General features: G+C 43.3%; 1 protein-coding gene across 4 annotated transcripts in view; it reads right to left on the reverse strand.

The window, feature by feature from the left end:
* The window catches only part of WDSUB1 (WD repeat, sterile alpha motif and U-box domain containing 1), an 83,543-nt gene extending 63,306 nt beyond the window's left edge, over positions 1-20,237 (reverse strand). The window contains exons 1-3 of one of the 4 annotated variants that reach the window (XR_012905173.2): positions 19,987-20,134; positions 17,117-17,519; positions 10,477-10,661 (exon numbers count right to left, since the gene is read on the reverse strand). Coding sequence is in view for 3 of the 4 variants with exons in the window: in XM_075933481.2 (XP_075789596.1) it covers positions 10,477-10,661; positions 17,117-17,514 (583 nt within the window). In the remaining variant the exon portion in view is untranslated. Of the gene's footprint in view, positions 1-10,476; positions 10,662-17,116; positions 17,520-19,982 lie in introns of all 4 variants that reach the window. The other 3 variants (XM_075933481.2, XM_075933480.2, XM_075933482.2) reach the window with 3 other exon arrangements.
* Between the last annotated feature and the right edge of the window lie 102 nt (positions 20,238-20,339).

The raw sequence follows: 20,339 nt of genomic DNA on the forward strand, positions 1-20,339 counted from the left end.
GGACCCTGAAGCTTATTAAAGGGGCCTGAACCACAGTCAGAGGAGGAATGGGACTGCTGTCTTCTGTTCCTGTTGTTGTAAAACCCTTTGCATCTAGATAAATCCACCCTGTTGCTCTGCTGGAATGGGTGAGAAGGGGCCCTACGGAAGGAACATCTCTGTGGGGTCAGAGCGTGGATTCCTAGGGACTTAGAGGTTGCCCTAGAGTCCTTCAACCCATGGAAGCTGGTGTCAATGCACTCAGAGAAGAGGCCCATGGCCTTGAATGGCAGCTCCTGGGTAGTGGTCTGGAATGCCTACTGGAATGCCAGAAATCTGGTGGAATGCCAGAAATTTGGAGCTAAGTGTTCCACCTCAAGACCAGCCCAGTCGCCATGGCATGAGCCGCCGCAACTGCAGCATCCAGAAGCGCTGCTCAGGACATGACCTTGCCCTCCTCAGACGGGGCCTTGCACAGCTGCCTGGAGTCCTGGCGCAACAGATCTTCAAATTTATCTATCACTGACCAGGATTGAAGGTGTACCTGCTCAGGAGCACCTGTTGATTGGCGAGCAGGAGTCCCTCTGAAGCATAAGCCTTGCTACCCAAAAGGTTTGATTTTTTGGCCTCCTAATTTTTAGGTGTAGGAGTGAGCTGACCCTAAGCATTCATAGTGTTTGGCAGATTTGCTGCACTGACTGGCCTGAGGCACTGTGGTGGCATGAGCAGTGCCCAGAGCGGAAACAATGTTGGCAATGGAAACCAAAATGGAATCAGATTGATGGCACTTAATAGGTACGTTCTAGTAAGGAGGAGAGGATGGAAGATGATAATATATGGGTAAGATCAGATGAGAAACAGTCAAATGAAAAAGTGCACCATTCAAACACATCAGGAAATGGCAGACAGCTAAATAGTAACAAATGTTTAAAGTGCTTATGACAAATGCTAGAAGTCTAAAAAATAAGATGGGTGAACTAGAGTGCCTCATATTTAAGGAGGATATTGATATAATAAGCATCACAGAAACGTGGTGAAATGAGGACAATCAATGGGACACAGACATACCAGGGTACAAAATATATTGGAAGGACAGAACAGATCATGCTGGTGGGGGAGTGGCACTACATGTGACAGAAAATGTAGAATCAAATGAAGTAAAAATCTTAAATGAACCAAAATGTTCCATAGAATCTCTATGGATAGTAATTCCATGCTCTAAGAATAAGAATATAGCAGTAGGGATATATTACTAACCCTCTGACTAGGATAGTAATCGTGACTATGAAATGCCACTGGAGATAAGAGAGGCTATAAAAATACAAAACTCAATAATAGTGGGGCATTGCAACTATCCCCATATTGACTGGATACACATCTCAGGATGGGATAAAGTTTCTTGACACCTTAACTGACTGCCTCCTGGAGCAGCTAGTTTTGGAGAGGAAATTCTTGATTTAGTCCTAAGTGGAGCATGGCATTTGGATCAAGAGGATTTGGTTCAAGAGGTAAATAAAATATAACTGGACTGCTTGGAAATAGTGACCAAAATGTAATAACATTTAATATCCCTGTGGCAGGAAAAACACCTCAGCACCCCAATACTGTGGCATTTAATTTCAGAAAGGTGAACTACACAAAAATGAGGTTAGCTAAACAGAAATTAAAGGGTACATTGCCAAAGTAAAATCCTTGCAAGCTGCATGGAGATTTTTCAAAGACACTGTAACAGAGGCCCAACAGAACTGTATACTCCAAATTAAAAAAACACAGTAAAAGAACCAAAAAAGTGCCACTGTGGCTTAACAAGTAAGTAAAAGAAGCAGTGAGAAATAAAAAGGCATCATTTAAAAAGTGGAAGTTAAATCCTAGTATGGAAAACAGAAAGAAGCATAAACTCTGTCAAAGTGTAAAAATACAATAAGGAAAACCAAAAAGGAGTTTGAAGAACAGCTAGCCACAAACTCAAAAATAACAAAATGTTTTTTAAGTACATCAGAAGCAGGAAGCCTGCTAAAGAACCAGTGGAGCCACTGGATGATTGAAATGCTAAAGAAACACTCAAAGACAACAAGATCATTGCGGAGAAACAAAATGAATTATTTGCTTCAGTCTTCATAGCTGAGGATGTTAGGAAGATTCCCAAACCTGAGCCATTCTTTTTACGTGACAAACCTGAGGAATTGTCCCAAACTGAGGTGTCAGTATAGGTGGTTTTGGAACAAACTGATTAACTTAACTGTAACAAGTCACCAGGACCAGATGGCATTCACCCAAGAGTTCAGAAAGAACTCAAATGTGAAAGTGCAGAACTATTAACTGTGATTTATAACCCATACTTTAAACCAGCTTCTGTACCTAATGACTAGAAGATAGCTAATGTGATGCCAATAAAAAGGCTTTAGAGGTGATCCTGGCAATTATAGACTGGCAAATCTAACGTTAGTACGGGGCAAATTAATTGAAACTATAGTTAAGAATAGAATTGTTAGTCACATAGATGAACATAATTTGTTGGGGAAAAGTCAACATGGATTCTATAAAGGGAAATCATGCCTTACTAATCTACTAGTAAGTTCTACTACTAGAGTTCTTTGAGGGGGCCAACAAGGGGGATCTAGCGGATCTAATGTACTTAGGTTTCCAGAAAACCTTTGAAATGGTTCCTCACCAAAGGCTCTTCAGTAAAGTTAGTTGTCATAGGATAAGAGGGAAGGTTGTCATGGATTGATAACTGGTTAAAAGACAGAAAAGAAAGGGTAGGAATAAATAGTCAGTTTTCAGAATGGAGAAAGGCAGTTAGTAGTGCCCTCAAGGGACCAATCCTATTCAATCTATTTATAAATGATCTAGAGAAAGGGGTAAACAGTGAGGTGGCAAAATTTGCAGACGATATTAAACGGCTCACGATAGTTAAGAACAAAGCAGACTGTGAAGAGCTTCACAAAATTAGATGACTCGGCAACAAAATGGTCAATGAATTTTAATGTTGATAAATGCAAAGTAATGACATTGGAAAAAATAATCCCAACTACACAAACAAAATGATGGGGACTAATTTACTATAACCAGTCAGAGAGATCTTAAGTCATTGTGGATAGTTCTCTGAAACCATAAGAACATACATAAGAAGGGACATACTAGGTCAGGGGAAAGGTCCATCTAGCCCAGTATCCTGTCTTCCCAACAGTGGCCAATGCCCCAGAGGGAGTGAACAGAACAGGCAATCATCACGTGATCCCTCTCTTATCATCCATTTCCAGCCTCTGACAAGCAAAAGCTAGGGACAGCATTCCTGCCGATCTTGGCAAATAGCCATTGATGGACCTAACCTCCATGAATTTATCTATTCTTTGAACTCTGTTCAAGTCCTGATCTCAACAACATCTTCTAGCAAGGAGTTCCACAGGTTGATTGCGTGGTGAGTGAAGAAAAACTTCCTTTTATTTGTTTTAAACCTGCTATTTATTAATTTCACTTGGTAACCCCTGGTTCTTATGTTATGGGAACAAGTACATAACTTTTCCCTATTCATTTTTTCCACACTAGTCATGATGTTATAGACCTCTATCATATCCCCCATTAGTCTCCTCTATTCTAAGATGAAAAGTCCCAGTCCTTTTAATCTCTCTTCATATGGAACCCCTTCCAAATCTCTAACCATTTTTGTTGCCCTTTTCTGAACCTTTTCTGATCCCAATACATCTTTTCTGAGATGAGGCAACCATATCTGTACGCATTGTTCAAAATGTGGGTGTACCATGATTCTATATAGAGGCAATAAAATATTCTCTGTCTTATACTCTTATCAATTTTTCAAGGATTCCTAAACATCCACTCAATGTGCAGCAGGCAGTCAAAAAAGCAAACAGAATGATGAGAATAATTGAAAAAGGAAATAGAGAAAAAGACAGAAAATATGTGGTCACCACATCTCAAAAAAAGATATATTGGCATTGGAAAAAGTTCATAAAAGAGCAACAAAAATTATTAGGGATTTGGAACGGGTACTATATGAAGAGAGATTAATAAGACTGGGACTTTTTACCTTAGAAAACAGGAGACTAGGGAGGGATATGACAGAAGTCTATAAAATCATGACAGGTGTGGAGAAAGTGAATTTAATTTGGGGTCACCAAATTAAATTAATAGGTAGCAGGTTTAAAACAAATAAAAGGAAGTTTTTCTTCACAAAGTGAAAAGTCAACCTGTGGAACTCCTTGCCAGAGGAGGTTGTGAAGACCAGGAATTTAACAGGGTTTAAGAAAGAAATACATAGGTCCATCAATACTCAGTCAAAATGGATAGGAATGGTGTCCCTATTCTCTGTTTGGCAGGGGTTGGAAATGGATGACAGGAGTAGGAATGTTAAATATAGTTTAATTAACTAATTGACAAGTCGATGGATTTTCCATAGATTAGTCTATAAGCAGGGGAGCCACAGTGGAGTTAGCAGCCTGGACCAGGAACTAACTCCACTGCAGCTCTGCCTTTTAAATATATTAAAAGCTGATAGGCTCTTAATACATTTAAAAATCAGAAGCTTAGCAAGGGGGGACCCAGCACGAGCCGGGACAGCTGATTACCAGCTTGTGCTGGGTCCCCCCTGCTGAGCTTCTGATTTTTAAATGTATTGCCCAGAGGCTCTTAATACATTTAAAAAGCAGAGTTGGCGTGTCTGGCACTGGGCATGAGTTGGGAATCAGCTGATTCCTGGATCGCACCCAGTCCCCGCTACTCCCCTGCCTCCTGCGGAGACAATGCTGGTGGGAACTGGCTTTTAAGCTGGCTCTCACTGGCTCCTGGTCTTCACCCTTGCTGCCTCTACTAGAGGCAGCAAATGGGGGGAGGGAGCTACCAGTCGAGGAACTAATCAACTATCTGATAAGCTTTTGCTTATTGGATACTTGTCTAGTTGCTTACATACCTAGATAGAAGAGGGATGACTTGATTCTCTGTTTCTGTTCACTCCCTCTGGGGTATCTGGCATTAGCCACTGTCGAATGACAAGATACTAGGCTAGATAGACCTTTGGTGTGACCCAGTATGGCCATTCTTATGAGTCTGCCAACCCCTGGTCCTTCAAATAAAGCAGATAGTTTAACTACAAAGACGACTAACAATGGGGAGAAGACAACAGCTGACTGGAGCAGAGCTGTTCTGAAGCACTGTCACTGGCAACAAGAAGGGACTGAGGGTGGGGGCACAGAGAGCCTCTTATACTACACCAGGGAGGCATCACTCCAGGGGCAGAAACACTTCTCTACTGATACTGCTAGGAGAAAAACTTCCAGCACCAGTGTATACGGCGAGCATTCAAAGTACTAATACAGATTAGCTATTTCATTTTAATAAGCACTTGGGGGAAGTGAAGACATAGACCTAGCAAAGGCAAGGTCATAGTAAACTCTGAGTTGAGGTGAAGAGGTGGCCAAGAATTTTATTTGAAGAAATAGCCTTATAAAAGAAATATTAAGTGTTGCTTGTCAAGTGCTTTGGCATTCCCTGGAATATGAAAGGAATTGTTCCCCAGGAAAACATCACCTTTACTTTCCATCAATCATTTATAACAAAGAAGAAAGCAATAGAATGAATAGAACAAATTATGCATACTGTGCATTCTACAGATCAAAAACATTGCTACTGACTCTGTTTCCGCATGTTTTTCTAGTAATGCTTAGAATTAATTTTCAGTATTTTTTTATTCACTATTGAGATTTTTCAAGTTAGGATGCTTGACTTTAAATAGAAAAAAAGCATAGTTTTCTATCTTGCAAACTGCAGGTTAACCACACAATCCTTACCATGATGAGAAGCAAAAGCTATCTATAAAGTCGATTCAATTCTAAGAAGCCAATTAGTAAACAACCACAGGAAAGGGAGATGATTTGATGTACTTGGCAGGATCGAAACAGAAGTATGGCTGTTAGTAGTTTTCCCAAATGAGAAGAAAACCATCTACAGTGCATCACTGTCAGAATAAAAAGAAACTATAATGATAATATATGTCAGAGAAATAGACGACTCAAAAAAATAAAAAATGAAATCTATACACAGAAATAAAGGTTGAGTAGAAATCTAGAGTAGAAAAGAAAAAAAGTACTGAATTTTGGAAATCTTAAACAATGTAAGCTATTAAACCATATATTTTATGCACTAGCCTGGGAGTTTGAAAAAACAAACTCCCATTTAACACAGCTAATTACTTAAATACAACAAAAAAGGGTGGAATTTATCAAATCAAACCTTTTTTCCAGAGCAATTAAAATCTGTATCTTCTGGGGAGAAAAGTGTTAAGATGCTAATTGACCATAACTAACTCCAACTTAAAGAAGAGAGAAGAATAATCTGTTACAAATAGCCTAATGGATAAAGAATAATCAGAAACTTTAGTTTCATGGGTGGTTCTCTGAATTAGGAGAAGTGAAGAAACTCAGTTTTAAAACAGATTTTCTTTTCATTACACTGCTAAGCACTGCTTTTATAAGTTTTGTAACCTTAAAGACTGCTAGTAATAAAACAGCAAAAAAAATACAAGCTCCCACAATATTTTATTTAAACAAAATACAATCACTTTTCAAACTACACTATTGGGACCAACCCAAAAAAATCAATTTGTAATATGCAGGGAAATAAACATTTTCTTGCTCATTTCTTCCCTACAAGGGAGAACTGGCATTACTTTTGGCACAATTTTTAAAAATCTACAAAGTAATGTCTTTTTGGAACATTTTTTGTAAAACCACGATCCACTTTAGGGGAAAGGAAAGCATAGGAACTAAAGTGTAATTCTTAGCTCATAACTGAATGTTCAGAGGGTACGTCTACACTAGCTCGTTAGTTCAAGCTAGGTAAGGTAATGAGGGCAAGCAGAGTTGCAAATGAAGCCCGGGATTTAAATACCCCGGGCTTCATTTGCGTGTTCCCGGGCGCCGCCATTTTTAAATCCCCCTTAGTCCGAACTCCATTCCACGAGGAGTAACGGTAGTTCGAATTAGGAGCTTTAATTCGAACTACCTACTCTGTGCCGCGTGTAGCCGCGGGCACGGAGTTAGGACTAAAGGGAGATTTAAAAATGGCAGCGCCCGGGAACATGCAAATGAAGCCCGGGATATTTAAATCCCGGGCTTCATTTGCAACTTCCCTGCCCTCATTACCCTTCCTATCTCGAACTAATGAGCTAGTGTAGAAGTACCCTGAGAGTCTTTCCCCCTTTTTACAGATTTTATTTAAACATCAAGCCTATTCTTCTATCCTGGCAGAATAATTCAGTGCCATCCCTGACAACTTGGAAATTACTCCCCTTATTACTGTGTACCTTTCAGTGGACACACACTTAATTTATTTGGTATTATTAATTGCTAACCTTTCATTCAGGAGCATATGATTGCTTTCCACTTTCTCAGCTTTCTTCCATCCCTGTCTCTTTGCAGCAGGTGATAGCGCTTTCTGTAATATATTATCTTTAAGTGTAACCAATGCCATTGGGTAGTATGAAACATGCTTACTGTAGAAGAATTATTTTTTGGCATTTTAAAAATAGTGCCTGGCATATTTGTGAACTTTGAAAATAGAAATTTACCACTACATTGAAAGGTCATAAATAAACCCACAACATAATCTATAGACCTTGGGTTCATAAACGGATCTAAAAAAACGAAATAAAAAATGTGATTATTAAGGCAGGTTACATGCTAATAAATTATTGTCACTGAAACTAAGGTTCTTGTTTGATGTTATGGCCTCGCACAAAAAGCAATTCATTTATATGGCTTTCTAGCTCTTTATTAAATAAGTTTGTAATATCATTGTTTCCAAACAAAAAACATCAAGTCATCTGTGTCAGTCTTTCAACCTGTCAGACACCTGAATTTAAGGGCATCCCACCTTTTTCATTCTTCTGGATTGTCCTTCATTTCTATTTGTGCATTTCTGCTGGTGAGGTAATTACTGTTCTCTGTGCTCTAATACAGAGACAGCAGAGTGGAGGGCAGGTGGCTGTGACTTCAAAGCCAGCTTCCTGAATGTGGATCTGAGGAAGTGGGTCTGGCCCACGAAAGCTCATCATCTAATAAACCATCTTGTTAGTCTTTAAAGTGCTACATAGTCCTGTATTTTGTTTTAGCTACACCAGACTAACACGGCTACATTTCTATCACCATAAAGAGATGTGTGCATGGCAGGACTAGCTGACCTAGCCTATTCACATCCCACCCCCTATGGAGACATCCTGGCTTTAGGAATAAGCACTAGTGTGGCGGAGCCTTCCTGATGCCATCTCTGCCATTCTTTAAAAGAAGATGAGGACCACTGACACTTCAAGTAGGGAGCCAAGCCTTAGTGAACCACACACTGTGTTGTATCTATGACCCCAGAATTTCACTCCAGTTCTGCTCTGACTCTACAGACATTTTCAAATGCCTCTGCTGCAGCTTATGATTTTGCCAAGCAGTGGCAGAGTATAAACAAGAACACTGGTCAATATCACTTCTATTATTCAGAACCTTGGAGAAAGCAATGAAACCATCAAGAATGAGGGGACAGGACTGATATAGGAGACAAAGACTTAAAAGCCAGGTATAAAGTGACCAAGGGAAGTTAACTAACAAGGGGAAGCAAACAGAGGAGTTTGAGAGGAAGTTTGTAGGAGGGGAAAAAGAATAAAATCAACATGGTTTGGAAAGGCCTCCTCACTAATGCCATCATTGTTTCCAGTTTCTGGCTTCTCCACCTGTATCTGTATCTAGACAGAGACTTTGACCATGGATGCCTCTATGCAAGTTCTGATGTACACTTGCACAGACTGTGCACTGCATTTCCCTACCACAAAAAGCCATGATGGAAAGGCCAACCTGCATGAGAAGTGTTTATTGGTAGAATCTCTCAGGACACAGGTGGGAAAGCTCAAGGAGGGAGTAGTTAAGAGGAGTATCTATCAATAGGTCACACAACTGATTGATGGCAGCCATTAATGCCTTCCAACATAAGAAAACCCATCTCATCTCTGCTACCCTCCCAATAAAGTTTAACATGTTACCCTGTCAATGACTTCACTTCCAGACAGAAAGCAGAATGGGGAAGACTGGGAGGATGCATGGGGAGCACACAACACCTACCATTCAGAGTGGGGCAATGGGGTTGTAGGGGGCAGTACCCTTGGCATGGAGGAAAGGAAGTAATGAGGATTCAAAAGGAGTCCTTGCCATGGGGGAGAAAGGAGACACTGCTGTTGGGATGGAGGAGGGTAGAGGGAAAGGAGGTAAACTCCCTGCCATTGAGACAGCAATGAGGGAGCGTGTCATGGGAGAAGAGGGATCCACGGAACACCTGCCACGAGGGGGGTAAGGTCGGAGGAAGAGGAAATGAAGCACATAAAACCCTTAAAAGACAATAAATGGTGTGTACAGTAAAACTCCATTAGTCCGGCATCCAATGCTCCGGCATTCCTGATGGTCCGGCACCATCAGGAACCCAGAAGTGCTCAGGGCAGCAGGACAATTGGAGCTGCTCTGCGCCCGGCTTCCCCGATTCAGCCGCTGCTGAAACTGACCAGCAGCTGAATCGGGGAAGCCGGGGGCAGAGAAGCTGGGGTGCTGTCGATTTGGTCCTGTAGCGCTGCCCCTCGGGGCTGCGGGACCAATCCGGCAGCACTCCAGCTGCTCTTGGGGATACCTGGAGCAGAGCAGCCGGAGTACTACCAGGTTGGTCTCACAGCACCGAAGGGCAGCGCTAGGGGACCAACCCAGCAACACCCCAGCTGCTCTGTCCCAAGCGTCCCCCATTCAGCAGCTGCTGAAACTGACCAGCAGCGGCTGAATCGGGGACGCCTGGGGCAGAGCCGGACTATCAGAAGCGGGGGCTATGAGAAGTCTGGGGTGGCATCCCCCCCACCCCTCACAGCCCCCCCCTCCAATAGTCCGGCATATCTGATAATCCGACACCTCCTGGGTCCTAAAGGTGCTGGATTATCGGAAGTTTACTGTACTTTGTATGGCGGGGCACATACTACTTCTGGCGTAGGGAACAAGGAAAGCCACTCAAACCCCTGCCATTGAAGGAATGGAGGACACGAGGGGTTGGTGAGAAATGCAGTGTACACAGAATCTCTGGTATGGGAAGTGAGAATGTGGAACTCTCCCATGGGAGGAGAGGGACACACAATCCCTAGCAGGAGAAAATTGGAGGGTAGTCGGAGGAAATTCATTTTAAAAAGGAAGGATGAAAATGTGGCGCACAGCTTGTTGTGGGGCGGGATGGGAGGCAGGAAACAGCAGAAATTAAAGAACCCTTGAAGTGTGCGATGAAGCTTGGTCTATACAAACTGCAAAGGTACAACTATCTAGTTAGATTTCTTGATAATTTCTTCATCATCAGCTTGAGCATAAGGGGAAATGAGGGCCACTAATAGTAGTCTGAAACTTCAAGAACACTTCTACCTGCTATTCAGTCCTGAGCACTGATGATAAAATAATTATTTAAAATATTAAAGTAACTAACCAGAAACTGTGTGCGAAGAAAAATCACAGCAGGTGACACCAAGATCATGTGCTTTTTCATTATACAAGCACCGCATTTTATCATCCCAAATGGTTAAATCTCCACATGATGATCCAGTGACAAAGAGATTTCCATTAGGAGAAAACGCACAGGCCACCAGGGAACCATCCTTAACACTCCCAGATCTGAAAATCAAGAGAATAAAGGATTGAGTTTAGGGAATGTAATACTTTTGATCTCTAACAGCTGTATGACACAGGAGAATAGTGAAAAACTGAACTACTACTTAATATGGAGCTTAAAAAGCATAATAAGGGTTAGAAGATGACAAATTGCACAAACTTGTAAAATAGGCTCATATAAAACATATGCACAAAGATTTGTTCTCTGACCACAAAAGGAGAATGGGAGATGTTACCCGAAGGCAATAATCTGACTCAGTAATAAAATGAGCCCTGAGTTAAAGTTCACCTTCATGGGTTTAGTATTCCAAAGAGCAGGATACTGAGAAAATTACAACTCAGACACTTATCTAAGTCAAAGATGAACACACAACCATCACAACAGAGACTTAAATATACATAAAGAGAAAAATATAAATATAAAACTAGATAAGTTTTAGTCTTGTCAGATCTGGATTTTATTCCCTGCAAAACTCAAGCATAGATTCATATTATATAGCTAAGAGAATAATATTTTCCAGTTTAGGACAAAGGGCTATTTCTGAAAAACAGAAATGCAAAAAGAATAATGTCTGAAATAGGGATGTAAGTGACTAGTCAATGAGTCAACTATCCGATAAGCAAAAGCTTCTCGGATAGTCAAGTAGTACCTTGACTAGTCGCTTCCCCACCTTTGCTGCTTCTATCAGATGCAGCAGCGGGAGGCGGTGGGCTTAAAAGCCGGTTCCCCCCAGCACTGTTTCTGCGGGGGCAGTGAAGTAGCAGGGATCAGGTGCAAGCTGAGAATCAGATGATTCCCGGCTCATGCCTAGCCCCAAACACTGTGACTCTGCTTTTTAAATGTATAAGAACCCAGCAGCTCTTAATACATTTAAAAGACTACAGCGCAGCAGGGGGGACTTGGCATGAGCATGAATCAGCTGGCCCGGCTGGTGCCGGGTCCCCCCCACTGGACACCAGCCTTTTAGATGTATTAAGAGCTGGCTAACCCCACTGTGACTCCCCTGCTTACTGGGGACACAATAAGTTAATTAACCTATATTTAACATCCCTAGTCTGAAAAAAAACCTGATTTATATTTTTAAAAATCTTTTTAAAACAAAGTCAGTCCAAAGGATTTTTTTTAAATTTCATTTTTAATTATTCTCACACTGAGGGTTGCCAAGTTTTAGCTAGGAACAAATTTGCATAACTCACTTAAAAAAAAACTATAAAAATAGGAGTTTATAGTGGATATGAAGGTTTGTGGTGCCTACTTTCTATTGTCAGGCCACTAGCTCACACTCACACTCTGTCTTCACTCAGGTCCAAAAGCCCAAAGAAGTCAATGGAAAATCTCTCATTGGCTTCAATGGTGTCTAGATCAGACTCCAAATGGGAAAATGGTGGCCCACAAGCAACAATTCTGATCTGAGGGACAAAATTTATTTTATCTGTTCTGTATGGAGTACTGTGCTGTGGTACAGTTGGTGATTTTCTTTTGTGGATACCAGTTTTAATTTATTTTCAGATGTGCCAAAAATTAGGTGCCTCTTACGGTTTTACAAATATAATTAATAAACGAAATGGAACATCCTTCTCCAAACAGACATAGAGCTATTCGTACTTAGAAGCAAGGTTTCCTCTAAGCTGCACAGCAGCACGGACACGCAGCTGCTTAATGAGCCCAAACAATAGGGACACGTCCCTCCCCTCCCTACTTGCTGTGAAAGACTCGTTGCCCTGTTCTCAACATGGAACTGCTGCTGTAGCTGACAGAGAGGTGCACCTTACCCAGCCAGGCAACTTCATGCACAGCAGCCCTGAGCCCGTGTTGGCCTCATTAAGCAGTTACAGGGCTGTGCTGCTGCATAACTTAGAAGGAACTTTGCCTTCTATTATATCCTTAACCACAGCATCACACTAACACAAATATACTCCCCACATCTTTACTAGAGATGTTAAAATGTGGATAAACGTGTAACCACTGAAAAACTCGGCAGTTACACGGTTGCGTTCATCTGCAGCGGCAGCTGGCTCCTTAGGAGCTGGTGTGCTCCAGAACTCATCTTTTAATTTTTTAAGACAGAAGTTAACTTTCATGGTTAAACGCAAGCTTTCATCCTGCTCCTGGGAAGTCGGATACCACCCCACTCTGCTGCCGCTGATACAGGTTTATCAGTTAACCGTTTGCATGGTTATATGTTCAAATTTTTACTCTTTACAAGTGCCCCTCACTTTCCTCAATGCCAGCTAAAGTTGAGACACCCTTCCTTCCTCCAGGAAAAAAAAATCTAATGAAATCTTTCTTTGCAAATGCTTATATCATTTACTGATTTTCTTCTGAGGGAAACCAGAGTAGTCATCACAATGGATATAAATCAGTTATACATACAGCATTCCAACTATGGAAACTTAATTATCAACTGTTTGCTCTATCTTAAAGGTTATCTAAAGACTTAGGAAAACTGAATCTGGGTTTTTTGATATGGAGGAGTAATATGAAAGTTACAACAAATAGCACTTTGCACTAATAGCATAGTCACATGACTATGACATTAAGTGTACTAAAACCAAACTAATAGGTAATTATTCACAGGGCTTGACAAATCAGGCAATCTACTCACCCGTGGCAAGTAGATTTTAGCCCGGTGCAGCCGCGCAGCGCGGTCAGCGCATGTGCAGCGCAATCTGCGCATGCGCAGCGTGCGCTTCCACATGGCTGGCGAGCAGGCCTCGCTGCCACTTGGTGAGCCCTGATTATTCACATAGACTTGATTAAGATTTTTCTGTTTCTCTTGCAGCAGTTAATTACATGACATAAACTGTGTGATAGAGTCATTGTTTACTCTACTCTGCTTTAAAACATTAGTAATATCATGAAATACTGCAGAAGAGACAAGCGACCATAGGTCTTGTATTTGGCAGGTAAATAAATGATGAAATTTTTAACTATCTTTCTCTCAGCTGTATTTTGTTGTAATTTTTAAATGCACAAATTAGGCCCCATGTCTTTAAAGGTCTGAGATCAGTGTGCATTTTTGGGGTATTCAACTGTGCATGCCGATGCCCAATTTGAGAATGCAACTGCACACACAGAGTAGTTACAATAAAAGTCATATAAGCAGCTGGCCTTCCAGGCCTTAAAGTATAATCTTTACGATTGGTAAAAACAGCCCACAAAAGACATTTCTAGTGGGCTTTAAACTGTTCCGATTGCTTTTTGCATTATAAATTCAGCCCGGAAGACACTGATGACTGGAGAAAGTATAATGGTGACATCACAAATGCTAAGGGTATGTCTACACTCACACCCTAGTTCGAACTTGGGATGCAAATGTAGGCATTTGAAATAGTAAATGAAGCCGGGATTTAAATATCCCACGCTTCATTAGCATAATCTTGGCCACGCGCTGTTTCAGAACCCAACTGTTTTGAAATTGAAAGTGCGCTTCGGGCCGCATTAGTTCAAATCAAACCCCTTTGTTCATAAGTAACGTTAGTTCGAACCAAGAGGTTTGATTCGAACTAATGCGGCCCGGAGCGCACTTTCACTTTCGAAACAGCTGGGTTCCAGAACAGCACGTGGCCAAGATTATGCTAATGAAGTGCAGGATATTTAAATCCTGGCTTCATTTACTATTTCGAATGCCTACATTTGCATCCCTAGTTCGAACTGGGGTGCGAGTGTAGACTTACCCTAAGAGAATTAAAGTAATTGAGAAGTGAAAGGATGTTTAGTGGTAATGTTCTAAACTGTTTCTGTTACCATCCACTTAACTTCTGAATAAAATTCAACTTTTATTAAAAATTCAATGCCTTTATCTTTCAAACCTCACAATAAACATGCTCTGAGACCTGTCACTGGTCCTCTGAGCAAAATCTGATTTGACATTCTTCCTGAGTTTTCTAAGGTCAGGTTTAAACTACACCTGGAAAATCAGCTTAAGATATACAACTCCAGCTTCATAAATAACATACCTGGAGTCGACATACCTTAAGCTGAGCTTGGTGCCATCTCCATAATGTGGGAGAAACACTCCCATGGACTTACTCCTCGCAACATCAAGGAGTATCAGCGTCGATAAAGGTCACCCATAGCATTTGATTTAGCAGCTCTTTACTAGATTCACTAAATTGAACGCCGGAAGATCGACTGCCACAGAGTTGATCTTCCCACAAGTGGAGACTAGGGATGTTAAATTGCAGATAACTGACTAACTGAATAGTCGATGCATTGTGCATCAACTGTTCATTAGAGTGTTTCTTCCTTTGAAGTGTAGCAACAGCCATAGGGTTGTTGCTACATTTTAAAGGTGAAAGCACCACATGGAGCCCGGAGTCAGCTGGGGACTCCCTGCTGACCCTGGGCTTTGTACGGCACTGCTGCTTTGAAACGCTGCCACAGGAGCTTAGAGTCAGGCTCCTCGAGGCATTTCAAAGCGGCAGTGCCACACAGAGCCCGGAGTCAGTGGGGAGTCCCAGGCTGATTCTGGGCTCCGTGCAGCGCTGCTGCTTTGAAATGCTGGGAGGAGCCAGGTGGTGTTTCAAAGCGGTAGCGCCACATGTAGCCCAGGGTATGGCCCCATGCTCCATGTGGTGCTGCCACTTTGAAGTATGTCCTCCCCTCCCCCGCCCTTTGCTGTCTCTTTTGGATAGAAGCAGCAAAGAGTGGAGGCGTGACTAGCCAACAAACCTGTTGAACATCCAGTAAGCATTGACTAGTTCTTCACATCCCTAGTGGAGACATAGCCTAAGTTACAGCCACTCTCTCTCTCTCTCTCCAAGCCTTCTTTATGCAGCATAAAGAAGCAAGAAATAAATCTTTATATGTCAACATTTACATCTATGGGATTTCGCACATTTAAAAAATATTCAGTTTTGTAAAGTTTTCCAATTCACCTGCAAGACACCATGACAAAGGCAACAGAAAGCTCATCCTCTCATGCAGTAATATTTCTATAACAGATATAACACAGGTTTTGCCTACACAAGCTGCTATTCACTAATACTGCTGTCCAGAAGCAGCAGAGAGTTAATCAAATATTCTCCAAGTACCTGTTTTTTCACAGAAAGTCCTAAGAAATTTGCTAAACTCTAAGGGTTTTTTCCTGCAAAATCAGGAAGATCTACTCATGACACTAAAGAAATAACCTTTTTATCAAATTTCTAACTCTAGGGTCAAAACTTGTAATCCTTTTTAAATTTAAGAAAATTCTACATTTTCTTGAAATATAGACTACAGTTTTCAGCCCAGTGAGTTTAATTATCGATATCTATAGAAAAACTAGATAAATCCTCAAATCTTTTAAAATGTACATTTCATTGTAAACAGTATAATTAACAAAGGCCATTTCCTATCCTTATTTCTGTAAATATCTACTATTGAATAGCAGGCCAAATCCTGGCCCCATATCCATCACTTCAATGAAAGTTTTAGATGTGCAAAGAAAAGAAGGATCAGGTCTGCTATTTGTACTATTAAATCAAATTGAAACTATACCTACTACAAGCTGTAATTGGGAAGGATAGTCATCCTCTGATGACCAAAAATCTGAAAAGGATTATAACCTTCAACCCTAGATAAAAATAAAAAATCCCTACATCAATCCACAATAAATTGGAACACTATTGGGTTAGCAAAAGAAAGAAAAAAGGAGATAAATAGTGGATATTTAAAATATTATGCTTATAAAGTAACCTTTTTAGCTTCATTGCTATAATAAGCTATTAGCAGACCACTATACTATGCACGTTCATAACTACATTTTAATCTGAATTATGTAGGACAATACAAAAGGGGTGATATTACAAGCATACATTTCCTAATGCGTAGACTTTGCTGGCAAGCAAAAAGATAAAAAGTGTGTAAGTAAAATACTAACTTATGACAATACAGTAACATATAAACTAAAGGAATTTTGATTAATTTTAAAATATTTACTCTCTCATTAATCAAATCTGACAACCCCAATTTGTAGTCTGGGATCCTTTATACCCAGTTGCCATAAATGAATTTTCCTGAAGGAGTATGATTTATACAATAAATGACAAATCTCTAAGAAATCAGGATTTGGCCCAAGAAGAGCTGGCTTACAAACAACAGTTAAATCAACTACTGCATATCCAAAGTGCTCTAATTTTTCACAGCAGCAAAACACAGCTATTGCATTTGAAATGTTATCCATCTTAGTTCCCCTTTTTCCATTCATCATGGGCCCAATTTCCTCAATTCTGTGTCAGACAAAGTAGTGGGGAAAAATACCATTCACATCTACAGTACAATTTCCACCATAGCTATACTATCAGTGGAGTATTGCCAATGTAAACAAGGCCTAAAAACTTGATCCTGAAAGGTACTAACAACTACAGCGCTCAGTTAAATCCATAGGAACTCAGCACCTTTGATGATCAGACCATAAGAATATTATATTTTCAAAATGCCTTCTTAGTTATTATCAGAAATATTTGGTATTTACCTGTACAATTTCAATGACTGCACATTCCAAAGAACAATGCTACCATCAGCTGCACCAGAAACTAGATAAGTGGAGTCAGGAGAAAATCGACAGACTCTTACAGGGCTGCCATGTGGCTGCTTCAGAACTGCCAGCGTCTGACCATTATGAGTATCCCACAGCATCGTAGTACCATCTGTTGAACATGAAGCTAAAATGTGTCCAGAAGGAGAAAAGCAGCAACAGTGGACAGCATAAGTGTGACCTTTCAATGGTGAGTAGGGAAGTTCAATAAAGTTGTTTAAAGAATAGAGCCGAATTGTTTTGTCCAGAGAGCAAGAAGCCAAGCAGGAAGAGGAGAAGGCACAGTAGTTGACATCATCACTGTGATCAACTAAGGTGTGAATTAGTTTCACCATTTTATCTGAAATTAAAAAAAAAGTTACTAGTTAATAGATTTATCTTAATTTTCTACTTTAAAAATTACATATGCATTGTTTCCATTTGACTATTTACCTAACCAATAAAATAATAAATGTCCATTTTAAGAGGAATAATTATGTCCATTTATCTTCATTTAAAGATCATTTTTACCTCTATTAAAGTCAATGGAGCTATGCCATTGACTTGAACAGGAATATGAGCACGTCTCTATAAGTAAATTACAGGGTGAAAATTTACACGTGCAGTAAAAACAACATTTTGAAATGAATACAACTGAGCTCAATTTATTTTTAGGATGCTGGCTGGCGAGAGGATGGGAGGGGCGGGGCGCCTGTCAACCTGCCAGGAGGAGGAGATAGTAGGGGTGGCCTGCCAGGTGGGTGGGAGCAATGGGGGGGGGCCAGGAGCCATGGGGGGATGCCAAGCTGTGGGCTGGCAAGGGGTGAGGGTTTGTCAACCTGCCGGGAGGCGGGGATGGCCTGACGGGGGGGGGGGGGGCAGAAGCCGTAGAAGGGTGCCAGGATGCAGGCTGGTGGGGGGGGGGGGGCAGCCAAGCAACCTGCCGGAAGGGGGAGAGCTGGGGCCAGAGGGGCCACGAGCTGCAGGGGATCTGGGCTGCCAGGAGCCGCGGGGGGAAGGTCGAGGGAGGGGCAGGAAGGGCGCGGAAGTGCAGGCACCGAGGCAGGCGGGGCTGCTTGAAAAAGCTGGGCAGAGCCAGAGCTTGCGGGAACTGCCTTCCTCGTCAAAATAGCCAGGCAGAAGAGCATGCAGAGCCAACGTGTGGTGCTGCAGGGACCAACCCAGCAGCGCCCCAGCTGCTCTGCCCCAGGCGTCCACAAGTCAGCCGCTGCTGAAACTGACCAGCGGCTGACTCCAGGAAGCCCGAGGACCCGGGCTTCCTGGAGTCAGCTGCTGGTCAGTTTCAGCAGTAGCTGAATCGGAACGCCTGGGACAGAGCAGCTGGGGCGCTGCTGCGTTGGTCCCTGCAGCACCGCACATTGGCACTGAGGGGACCAACCCGGCAGCACCCCAGCTGCTCTGTCCCAGGTGTACCCAAGTCAGCTGCTGCTGAAACTGACCAGGGGCTGATTCCAGGAAGCCCAGGGCAGAGCAGCTCTGCCTCGGGCTTCCTGGAGTCAGCCGCCAGTCAGTTTCAGCAGCGGCTGAATCAGGGACAGCTGGGGTGCTGCCAGGTTTGTCCTGCAGCCCCGAGGGGCAGCGCTGTGGTACCTACCCGGCAGCACCCCAGCTGCTCTGCCCCTTTGAAACTACTCAACACTGACTGACATCAAAGCTCTGGAGGGTGTGGAAGGCCAGAGCCAGTTTTTAATTTATAGCTCTTTCAGGTTTCTTGTGCTGCGCATATTCCAAACAAATGACCCCATACTGTTGCTCCGGGCCTTTTTGTTCTAGTTTAACCAGCTGAAAGGAATTCAGAGGTAACTGTGATTTGGGACATGTGTCTGTGCAGTGATGTTTGCAAATCTCACATGCTCTGGGACAGCAGGAGGTCAGGTCCCTGAACCAGGAAAGCACTGACTAGACTACACAAAATTGAAACAGCAGGGCTACGTCTAGACTAGCATGATTTTCCGGAAATGCTTTTAACGGAAAAGTTTTCCGTTAAAAGCATTTTCGGAAAAGAGCATCTAGATTGGCACGGACGCTTTTCCACAAAAGCACTTTTTGCGGAAAAGCGTCCGTGCAAACCGAGATGCGCTTTTCCGCAAAAAAGCCCTGATCGCCATTTTCGCGATCAGGGCTTTTTTTTGCAGAAAACAAATCTGAGCTGTCTATACTGGCCCTTTTGCCCGAACGGGAGCAGCATAGTATTTCCGCAAGAACACTGACAATCTTACCTGAGATCATCAGTGCTTTTGCAGAAATTCAAGTGGCCATTGTAGACAGCTGGCAAGTTTTTCCCAGAAAAGCAGCTGATTTTCCAGAAAAACTGGCCAGTCTAGACACAGCCCGGCTGTTTCACCCAGGCACACTCCGGGACATACTGGGGAACGTAAATAGAGCTGGGGGCTGAAGGCACAGGCGCTACTGGCACCAGCAGGGAGAGGCGAACATCCGGGTTGGTTTGCAGCGGGTAGGAGTCAGCTCCTCTCGGCACTACTCATGCCCCAGGCTGGCATCCAGCGGGGCGCCGCCCGGGCGGGGGCAGAGGCACCAGCACAGAGCGGTCTCCGCGGCACACGGGGCGCGGGCCGCTCCCACAGGCTCTCCCCAGACTCCGCCTGACGCGCGCCGAGCGGGAGAGGGAGGCCCGGCAGGCCGCGGGGCACAAGCAGGGGAGGCGGGGCCCTGTCCCGGGACAGCAGCAGCCTGAGCGGGCGAGGCCCCGGGCAGAACAGCGCCGGCCGGCCGCGGAGGAGCCTCCCGGAAAACGCGGCCCCGAGCGACCCCCAAGGAACCCCAGAGCCCCGCCCCCCCCCACCTGCCTCAGCTGCGCCACTGCCGAGCCCTCGCCGCGCTTCCTGCCGGTGCGGGTCACGTGACACGGCACCGCCCTTTCAGGTGGGGAGGCGAGAGGGGGGGGCCACTTCCACCCGCACCTGCATCCACGTGGGCGGAGTCCGGCGGCTCCGAGCCAATCCCGGCGGCGGCAAGGGCCCTGCCCCCTCTGCGGGAGCGCGCGGCCGCGCAAGGGAGGAGTCGGCCCGGCCTGGGGGCAGCCGAGCTGTGGGGCGGCGCTGGTCCAGGCAGCGGCTCTGCCCGACTGAGCCGTTGTCCAGAGCCCCGCTTCCTGCAGCAGGGGCCTGCAGCACGCGCACGCTGAGTTGTTTGACGTGAG

This window comes from Pelodiscus sinensis, chromosome 7 (genome assembly GCF_052426305.1).
Source record: "Pelodiscus sinensis isolate ZL-2025 chromosome 7, ASM5242630v1, whole genome shotgun sequence".
Classification (NCBI taxonomy): Eukaryota; Metazoa; Chordata; order Testudines; family Trionychidae; genus Pelodiscus; species Pelodiscus sinensis.